Genomic DNA, 11205 nt, shown 5'->3' on the forward strand with positions numbered 1-11205 from the left:
TTACAAACAGTTTGTGGGAAAGGCAGGCTTTCAGCTACTCAGTCATGTAATGGCTGCTGCCAGTGTGGCCCCGCCCCTCCAGGGTGATTGGCAGCTCCGGCTCGCCCAGCAGCAGCTCGTCCTCCCCCAGCGTCGAGCTCTGCTCCGAGTTCACAAAGTTGGGGATGTTGAAGTGGGCCAGGAGGACGCTTTCTCTCCCCGTCACCGCCGGCTCTTCCTGCAGGACCATGCCGTCCTCCTCCTCCTCCTCCTCCTCCTCCTCCTCTTCCTCTTCATCTTCCTCCTCCTCATCCAGGCCGCTGGGTGTCCTGCGGGGGCGTCCCGGGCCCGATCCTCCTCCTCCTCCGCCGTCTCTGGCCCACGGGGCTCCGGCGCTCCCCCTGTCCTCCTCGGTCACGAAACATTGAAAGAGAGAGCGGGACGAGGGTGGGCCACGGGGGCAGGGGGGCGGGGCCGCGTCATCGAGGTCGGCGCAGGCGGCCAGGCGGACCCGCTTCTCACAAGGCTCTCCGCCGCTGGGAGAGAGAGGGAGAGAGAGCACAGGGCAGGGGGTGTGTTCGCTTGGAAATGCATTGCGCTTCATGGAGTTGTTGACAAAAAAAATGACATGACTTGAAATCGAGTCACAATTTTAACTGCTTGAGACTTGACTTGATGCATGAAGAGAAGACTTGAGACTTGACTTGACTTGGGTTCTGCTGACTTGGGACTTGACTCTGACTTGTACTTTGATGACTTGAAAAGGTTTCTAAAGTCTTGACTTGAGATCTTGTGTTTGTGTAAATGACTTAGACTGAAAGTGATGAGATTTGTTCCAGCAGACGACTGAATTTAAATTCTGTTTTCTGAATTTGTATGGAATGATTGAATTTATTGAAGTTGAAACTGATTATAGAAATCAAACTCATGATGCTCTTACCAACTTTTTATCCTATTAAAACCATATTGCATTGAAAATTCCTAGATATTTAGTTTTCTTTAAGATATTAAATTGATACTGGACTCTTGATTTGTTCTGACTTGACTTGCTGTTCTACATTTAGACTTGAGACTTGACATTAATGACATGGACTTGACTTGGTGATCTACATTTAGACTTGAGACTTGTGCCTCAAGACTTGAGACTGACTTCCGACTCCGTGGACTTGGTCTCACCTCTGGTGTGAGCACTAGGATTAGACCGACATGAGTTTTTGAACACCGATGTCAAATTTGATTATTTTAGGATTGAAGCTGACAATATTTAGTATCTTTAAGTTTGACCATTTTTCTGCCAAAAAACACCAGTATTCAGTTTTTAACCTAATAATAAACCTAAATAATAAAACACCTAATGATAACATAATCCAACAGATTTGTGCATTCTTGTGTGGAATCTCAACAAAATCATTCGAATCGAAACAGGTTATGGTCTTCCCATAGACAACAGTGTAATATGCAAATGATCAAACTGCATGATATCCATGGTATCAGACTGGACCTGACCTGATTTTGAATAAAAGGCCAATATTGGCTGGATATGTCAACAGACTGATATATCAGTCTGAACCTGGTGTGCGTGCCCAGCGCTGGCTAGGTAAACAGGATCTTTCCTCCTCTGGTGGCTTCAGCTAATCTCAGATTTACTGACCAGCAGGCAGAGTAAACACTGAGTCTCTGCTTTGGGACGTTCTCATAACCAGAGCTCTTAATAAGCCAACAGGACGATGCCAACGGGGTTTATGGGAAACGCGCTCTTAATTTGGAGAGACACTAACAATACCACTGGTGCGAGATAGACTGAAATATTAAGACTAAATATTGTAGCCTATATATCATGCCTTGTTGTATGGTTTCATCACCATTATGTTCTTTCTACATCCAGCCTGCACTAATCATTCATCACTTATTTGGATTTGTTATTTGGATGTATCTGCCTGAGCTTTTATATTTTTGTAAAAAAAAAAAAGAAACCCTAGTTCCATACATAGAAGTACTGTCACTGTGCAATGAATACACAGCAACCCAGATCCTTCATTAAAGGAATAGTTCACCCAAAAATGAAAATTCTGTCATCATCTACTCACCCTCATGCCAAATGAAACACAGGTGAAATTTATTAGTCCATATAACACACAGGGAGGTTGCCAGCACAACTTCATAGCAGCCTTCTCCAAAACAACTGAAGTCAATGGGGACCTGTTCTTTAGAGTTCCAAAACAAAAACAGCCAAACAATCACACTGTGAATAGAAAGACCTATACACCATTATTTGTTGCAAATCAATCAGCTGTAGTTAAGATTTGCACTAAATTATGGTGTAAATATAATGTAGGTCTTTTTGGAACTCTGAAGAACTGGTCCCCACTGATTTCAGTCAGTTGTTTTGGAGAAGGCTGCTATGGAGTTGTGTGTTATATGGACAAACTTCACCTGTGTTTTCAGCTGAGGGTGAGTAGATGATGACAGAATTTTCATTTTTGGGTGAACTATTCCTTTAACACACACACACACACACACACACTTTTATTATTTTTAATTAAATTCACTGTATTGAGATGCTTTGGTAATATTGTAATATTGTAGTAATGTAGTACTGCATTCATGCCAATAAAGCAGGACGAATTGAACTGAATAGAATTGAACTGACTCACTCAGGATGTGGCGCTCCAGTCTTGGTCAGAAGAGTGAGGACAAAAAACATAAAGATGACAAAGACAGCCAGGCCGACCCAGAAGCCAATCACTATAGAGTCTGCAAAATGAGAAAAGGTGGATGGATGGAAATTCACTCAATTTATTCTGCAATGTTACCTTACGAAGAAGAACTGAAGACTGAGGTATCCTATGATAAACTGGAGAAGGAGACTTTATAAATATCAGAGGAAATCTGTAAACTGTATATAATATCTTACAGGACTATTAAAGTGATATCATAGGAGGCAAGAACTATCATAAAGTACAATATGGTCACCATAAACTCATTGGAATATTATAGGAATATTATACTGATACCATAGGAGATGAAAATACCATAAAGTACCATAAGCTAACTATAAACTCATTGAGTATCACAGACACACTATAAGAGCCCTAGTAGTCCCTATAGGAATATTATACACATATTATAGTGATACCATAGGAGATTAAAAAAACAACAATAAGTTCACTATAAATTCATTGAGAATTGAGAGTCACAGACACACTATAAAAGTTTATTGGAATATTATAGGGGAGAGTGGGGCTAGTTGTCTCAGTGGCTTTATTTCTGAAACTAAATATTTTGCAGCCAAACGTCCAATTACATAAATGTTTACTTTCTTAATAAGAGGTTACCTATGTTGTTTACAACAGTCAAAACACAATTTTGATACCTGAAAGTAAATAATGGAAATCTTAGTATTTGTGTTCTTATTTTTTTCTTATAAAGGAATCAAAATAATTAGACATTGTGACACAAAAGCAAGGGTCAGCTATAACCTGATAATAAATCTGAATGGTTTAGTCAAGCATGTTGTCACAATGATTTTGGGGCGTGGTATCATATCTGTCCAAATTGTTTTTTTGGTTAGAAATAGCTTAACAATCATTGTTTCCTGAATAAATGTTATTTTGGTACTTGAACCCACAAATCTTTGGCTTGTGGTCTCACTGCTGGACCAGCCTCATATACAACCAACTGTCAAATTAAATGTACATTAATATATTATACTGTTAGGAATGGTATCAGAATTTGTCTGAGCATCCCAGGATGGATGAGGGACGGGTTATTTTACCTGCTGTGTGGGTGTGAAGATGAAAAATGCCATTTTTTAGAGAAGACCTTAATCTAACTAGAAAAATATTGTATGTCAAGGCACTGGTAAGAAATACACCAATGAGTGACAACATGCCCTGGTCTCCCCTAGTGATGCCCTAGGAGATAAATAAAATACCATCAAGTACAATAAGGTCACTATAAACTGACTATTAACATTATAATATAAGCAATTAAGGCTATGCAGACCAGGTCTAATTCATGTTAAAATTGCATATTCATATTAACCTTTTAATAGCTGCAATCTCAGCTTGTTCACTGTGGGATGTTTGCATATTTACTTTCACAGCTGCAGCTTCACAACCTCAGTAATGTGATTACTTTCGCAGTAACGGGTAACGTTTCAGAAATTATGTTACCAGGCTACCAAAGATGCAAGTAGCCTATTTAATTGAATTATTGATGCTGTCGGATGAAAACCTCGTAACTCCAATTTCGATGATTCTCATGTCTAAACTTCAATTGCAGGATTACATGCTGAGTTTATCCAAAAACCAGTTGGATAAACTCACAAATGCGCGTGTCTTGTGCTTTTCCTGATCCTATATCATTCTGTTGTATGATTGATTGTTGATCAGTTAGATTCTCTGCACAGTCTATACAAATAAACAAACTTGAACTTGTACTTGACATGCTGAGAAGAAGGCTGTTTTTCTTGCTCCCGGGAAGATTTTGGAGGCTTTCATCCGACAACAGCGTTATGCAACAACTGTTTTCCCACTAGTGTCCCTCGACTGGATGCAAAAAATAGCCTATTCCAATGCTTTTTTGGTTTCTTGATCATTCATATGAGGAAACTGAGTTAAAGGCCTGGTGGTTTTAGAAGGAAGAGAAGATGCCATCGCCAGTTTTGGGGAGTGTAAAAGTACCCCGTTGTTCCACTGAGATCATTTAAATCTAATCTAATCTAGCAATCGCATTACTTTTTAAACGAGTCATGAGTAATCTATTTACTATCTACTTTTTGGAGTTCATTGCGCCTACTCACATCGGTGCGCCTTGAGTCCTTCAAAAGACACCGGCTCGTCGTCGTAGTATTCATATCTCCACTCATAGTCCGGGTCCGGAGGCGCGCCGGTGCCGTTCGGACGGTTAAAGCCCGACATCTCAGAGAGAGGGTAAAACCCAGTAAAGCCCGGTTTACCTCAGCACACCGCTTCCACCGACGGTTTGGGTCTCTGGAACGCGTTTGACGCCAAAGCGCATCATCTTTGTGCGTAATTGCGCAAATTCCCTTGGCTGTGTGACTGAGCTTCTATCCCCCCATCATGGACCGAGACGCACTTCACAGCACGCTGCTCTGGAGATATCTGCTGATCTCTCTCTGTATCCCCCTCTCCTCCCTCTCTCTCTCTCTCTCACACACACACACATACACACACACACACACCTCTCTCTAGTGATGGAAGCCAGCCGGATCAGCTGATTTGGTGTGCAGCTACAGTATGACTCATTTACTCATTTACATGTACAAACTGTAGGACGGGCATTTGTGTGTGTGTGTGTATCAATATGTGTCCCCCTATCTTCACTAATGAGGCAATCCCCGATGCTGCGCTGCCACATTCACTACCAGTACTGTATGAATTCATTTTCTAGCCCCACAGTCATGACGCATCTAGTCTCTTTAAATAAGAAATAAGAAGCATTACACATTCACAGTGCTACATAAACAACATACAATGGAAGAAAGTGGAATCAGCTGCTGTAGTGTTTGGTGGGAATGAGAACCTGCAGACTGCTGGGTCATGATGGCACAGGATTGGAGACCACTGCTCTATGGCTTGGACATCAACTGATAGACTTACTAATCTGCATCAGATTTCATTTTAAAGAGTAATTAAACACCTTTTGGTTTGGTGTTAAATGACTCTTTGTCGTGGCTTCTTTTATTCACAACTATAGCCACTAAACGCCGTAAAGTCCCAAGGCGTTACAGTTTGTTGGTCTTGATGTGTTCTTGTTGGTGTTGCTTGGCTTGACAAGTTCCGAACAAAGTAGGGGAGATCGGGGATGGTTGTAACATGGGGTTAGTTGTAACGGCACCATTTCCACCAATCAGGGATAAGCTGGAGTCACATGATCACTGCTGTATACACCCACTTCCTTCCTGATCTCACATGTGCAGTTTCATGGCTGTGTAAGCAAAGCTGCAGATTTTACAGCCAAAAAAAATTATTTTGAGGTAAGAAAGTCATTTTTCGAAGCAAGTTTATATTTTGATTAGCACTGATAGTGTTGAAGTTAAAATGACAGAACTTGTATGAGATTGAACTGTAGTCTTTCAAGTTAAATGTGATGCATTCCATCCATGCTAATCTCAAACCACCGCTCTACAACAGCTAGAAATATAATGGCTGACAGGGGTGGGGATAGTTGTAACACTGTTGAAAAAAGTGTTACTGTGACTCGTTTATTAAACAGTTATGTGATGGAACACCACATTTCAAGTCAATTAAGTTTGAATTGACTCAAGATTTAAGTTTAATTAACTGAGATTTCAGTTAATTTTCTTTAAAAGACAACCCATACATGCATGTGCAGTTAAGAGATATTAAAATGGTTTAGTTCAAAAGGATCAGTGTAGTCAAAGACACACACACACGCACACACACACACACACAGTGACTGACAGTCATGTTGTTCTTTAATGTCATACATTCTTCATTAGAGCTGTTCTAATGCAAATTGTATAGTGTGAGCTCAATTTTTGCTTCTTTCCTCTTGTTGTTACAACCAACCCCGGTATTGGGGTCGGTTGTAACAATGGAACTCCTTGTATTTGTCTGTGATATTATAATAGAGGTTAAAGTGATTGCTATTTGTAGCAGACAAATGTGGGCACTTTGTGTCAAAATTTGTGAGATCTAACACCAAAACTCATAGAGTTATAGGGACTGAGACAAAATGTGTTACAATTATCCCCGGTCTCCCCTATAACTCAAATACATTCATAAAAATAAAACAGGCCAAGTCGAATTAAATCAAAGGATAGGGGTAGCCTCTTCAGTAGGTGTGCTCCTCAATTTGTGTTGCTTTGTTTACCATGTTCGGGCCAGCGTGCTCATTTCTGTTTTTGTTTATCTATGTTGCAAAATTCAAAATAAAAAACATTTGAACTCAAATTAATTCAAAGGAGAAAAACTCAAATAAAACGTTCTTCTTTCTCTGACTACTCCTTTCTTTACACTTGTTTTGTTTATATTCTACAACTTTCTGTATTGCGATTGAGAACTGTGTCTCGACGGCGTCTTCCAGCTACTGCTTGCACACCTGACTCAGTAAGGCTAATTGGCTGGGGCGCAGCAAGCTATTTGCTCCTGTATCCTCGTGCTAACCTTTTACCTATAGGTGGCGTCATTGGTCTTGAAAACAAAACAAAATTGTCTCTAACGCTCTTTAAAGGATAAGTTCAGTAATTTTGGACCTAGCCTATATCTAATTTGTCTCTTACCTGTAGTTCTTGGACCCACAGAGAATATTGGCTCCAGAGTCAGCTGTTGGTTGAAACAGCGAGCTCCCGCTGCCTCTTGCTGCTAACAAATGGGGTTTGTCAAGTACACATGTATGCATGCAGTAAATGGGTACATATGCACATGTATACCCCACACTACCAATACACCCCCGTTGCTGCTTTGCTAAATTCTCCTGCTGGCTAGTTAGATAGCTAACAGTTTGTTCAGGTTAACTGAGCTGACTCTTCTCAAGCTACAACTCAGAGTGTTTTGGAGTAGAGACTAGAGCTAAAGACAAGACAGTTTACTGTGTCACAGTAACCTACATTTGGAAATAAATCCACATTATCACACTATTCACTTTTAGTGAGAACGTTACTGAATGGATCTACAGCCACACCACAACAAGCTGCATCAGCTAGCTCTCTGTTTCTAGCCTGGTTGTTAGATTTAGACCTTATTAACTAACAGACAATTCTCCAGTGTTCCTCCATGAGGGAGACACAGCTGGTCGGTAGCAGCTTTGTGACGCAACTGCAAAGCCTCTGTATTATGTTTTATCCTTGCTGTATCCATATTACTCTTTGCTGCTACAATGACTAAATTTCCCATGGGGTATCATTAAAGTTTCATCTAATCTTAAAGGATAAGGCTGGTGTTTTTAATGCATTGCTTACCGTCAACAAATCCTATGAAAATAACAAAATCAACAATGCGTTTGCTCTACTCCCGTTACTTTCTGACTTCCCACGTACCGTTTTTAGCCGTCAACCCGGAAGTCATTGGCTCCAATTGTAAGCTAAAAACCTTGAAATACAGCTCACAAAGACGTTTCAATTTTAAAAATCACTAACTGTTACCATGAAAAGTCAGGCTGTTGTAGTTATTACCAAATCAAATTCAAATGGGAACAAATTCTTCATTACGCCGGGGACTATTTTCGGTGCTACAGAACTACTTTCCTGAGATCGCACAGTGTTTACAGCCGGCTTATTAAGTTGTTTGAGGAAAAAGTCGGCTGGCCCGGTGCATCGTGATGATGAAATATGCTGCCCAGAGCAACAGCATGGCTCTTTGACGTGTTTTTAATAGTTTTTTAATACAATGGAGTTCTATGGCTGCTGGGACATGGCTGCATTGGGCACTGGCTACATGGACGAGACTTGCTGGCAAAACAAAATCATTGCTGATTTTGTTATTTTCATAGGATTTGTTGACAGTAAGCAATGCATTAAAAAACACCAGCCTTATCCTTTAACTATTTACCACACACACATACATCAATGACTGCACCAGGCTGTTGTTCTTGTCACGGGATTGAGAATTAAAATTGGACAGTTATCATTTGAGACATTTAACTGAATTGTCTAAATTGATTCATGTAAAGGATTCAAATTCTGTTGTAGCCTATTAATGAGTCCCATCGGTACATTTACATTTGCATTACATTTCTGTAAGTGGAACAAACGATAATGCATCTTGATCTTAATGAAAATCCCACGAGGGACTTCTTCCAATTTGAAAATGTTGAGTGCTTTACATTTATATATAATAGACTCTGCTAAAAGACGATGAGTAAAACATGAATAATGAGACATTTTGAAATAAACAGCAGCACTGCAATTTCCGTGTGGAGAGCTGACTGACCCATTATGATGGTGCTTCAGCTTATCAAGCCCACAGAGAGGATTCATTAACAACAAAAATGGAAATGGCAAGAAGGGTGGGAGTCCGGTTCATCTCTAAAAAAACAGTTTATTTTTATCCATCCGTTCCAGTCGGATCAGCGTGAACTCTACTGGAACAGGTGAGATATTGAATAGCCGCTATTGAGTCAGCCTCTGTTTAATCTGCATCAATAACTAATGCACAAGGCCAGCTGGGTTCATCTAATTGAGCACCTTAGGAAAACACAACTGCATTATAATAAATCCCCTCAGAGACGGCGGATCCTGTTCAGCACAGCACCTGCAAAGAATATTCAAAGAGATGCAGAGCACATGCTGCTGTTTTTCAGCTTTCGGCTGTTGTTCATTTGAGCTTCAAACATCGCTTAATGGTGTTTGCTGTGAAATGAAGTGTTGAGCTTCAGAACACACAATGGATCACTATTACGATTTTTCGAATTGTGTGTACAGGGTAAGGTTCGGCCAATGTGGGATTTCAAAAGCGGATATTTTTGTATCGACATTGCCGATGGCTGATATTTTATGCCGATATTCTGCATCTTTAAAAACAACCATTTTTATGCCCCCAAAAACTCCAAGTATTCAGTGCTTTTCCACCAGAATTTAGTCTTGCCAGGGTGGAAAAGCTTCTGGAAAAGTACTTAGACCATCATGGGACACTAAAACTCTCCACTGAATGTCAGGTTTTCCAGACTGTTTTTCTATAACTGTGGTCAGGGAGGAACCTCCATCATATCAGAGGAGGACGACACTGACTGGACCATATGGGATATTTAATAAAAGGACAATATTGACACACCAATACATCAGTCTAATCCTAGTAAAGGGTGCACACCACACTGGACTTTTAGAATTGGGTGGAAAAGATCACAGCTAACAATGTTCTCTTTTGTAAAAAAAACCAAAAAAAACTTTTACCGAGTGCATTTTAAATGAGCTCAAGTAGATTTTTACAGCAGTAACTTCACCTTTTCTTACATAAGTAACATTTCAGCCATGTAGCAATACTTCTACTCGACTAGGATGATTATACTTTTTGTTGCTCGCTCTGCTGCCACGGTTTTGCCATGCTGCTTTTGCCCATCCACCAGTCAGATCTGCTTTGATGCACTGTCATTTGGACATTATGTTCCCCCTGAACGTCAGTTTTGTCGCACCAAGTTGTGCATAGGCAGTAGCCTACATTGTATTGATTGGTGTTGAGTAGCCTACATAACAGCAGACCTATTCACCGCCAAAACCAAAAGTTGTACTGGCATGTCATTGTATTCAATAAACTACACAACCGAAATTGGTTCTTCGGAGTGATGCCATAGAATAACCATTTCTGGTTCCACAAAGAACCTTTCAGACCAAAGTTCTTCAAAGAACCATTTCTGCACTCCTTTGCTTAGACAACTGCATTGTGTTTTTATCTTCCCTTATAGCCTCATTTGCAATTGCACAATATGGAGGGGTTTGGTTATTTTCCACAATTATGCCATCACCCACCATCCAATAACTAAGAATTAAGAACCTTTTAATATCCCAAAGAACTATATATGGTTGTTAGGGACATTAAAAGGTTCTTGAAAGGAGCCAGAAATGGTTCTTCTATGGCATCACTCTGAAGAACCACTTTCCGTTCCAGTTCACACCATTTTTCTTTTTCATTCTTCACACTTCATTTAAACTGAGCATGTGCATTGTCCTGACTGAAGTGGAGACTGGCACCCTGAGGAATGTTTTCAGAGTTCATCCTTTAACTCTTCTCAAATGTGTGTATTTGACCTCTATTCATGTTGACCTGTTAACTTTCCATCTACAAGATCAGAAGAACACAACACCATTTGCCGCTGAATCATTGGTATTGATCAACAAACCTATCAATCCCCAAAAGATAAATGTTTTTTTTGTGCTAGTTGTCAGTGAAAGATCACACTTATTGCCCCTTTAAATTAAACAGAAGCAATGCACATATGTATTTATTTCCATAAGTCCTAACCCTCCCCTACTCCACCATGTACACAGACAGTATGGAGGCCCTTCGGCGATGTAGCGACCAGTGAGCTGAGTGAGGATCATTACAGCGGCAGCCTGCAGCAGAGTGATGGGGAGTGCCAATTCAGCTCTGAGCACCACTCAGCCTGTATTAGGTGTTTTCCACCGTGCAATTTGCCTCGGCTGTTACACTCCATCACTGATCAGAACCATGTTTTACTGGTCAAAAAGCAAAGACTTGTTCTTCATAGCGGTCTAAATCATGGGTCATTTCATGGGCTTCATGC

The 11205-nt window shown here is 40.5% G+C and overlaps 1 protein-coding gene across 1 annotated transcript; it reads right to left on the reverse strand.

Moving 5' to 3' along the window:
• Positions 1 to 34: 34 nt before the first annotated feature.
• On the reverse strand, positions 35 to 4901 carry mrap2a (melanocortin 2 receptor accessory protein 2a). Its single transcript, XM_078287287.1, has 4 exons — positions 4784 to 4901; positions 2634 to 2733; positions 359 to 515; positions 35 to 253 (listed from the first exon to the last, which is right to left on the reverse strand). Exons 1-4 carry the CDS (start codon positions 4899 to 4901, stop codon positions 35 to 37), a joined length of 594 nt encoding a protein of 197 aa, XP_078143413.1.
• Between the last annotated feature and the right edge of the window lie 6304 nt (positions 4902 to 11205).

The sequence above is a fragment of the Centroberyx gerrardi genome, chromosome 12 (genome assembly GCF_048128805.1).
Source record: "Centroberyx gerrardi isolate f3 chromosome 12, fCenGer3.hap1.cur.20231027, whole genome shotgun sequence".
NCBI lineage: Eukaryota > Metazoa > Chordata > Actinopteri > Beryciformes > Berycidae > Centroberyx > Centroberyx gerrardi.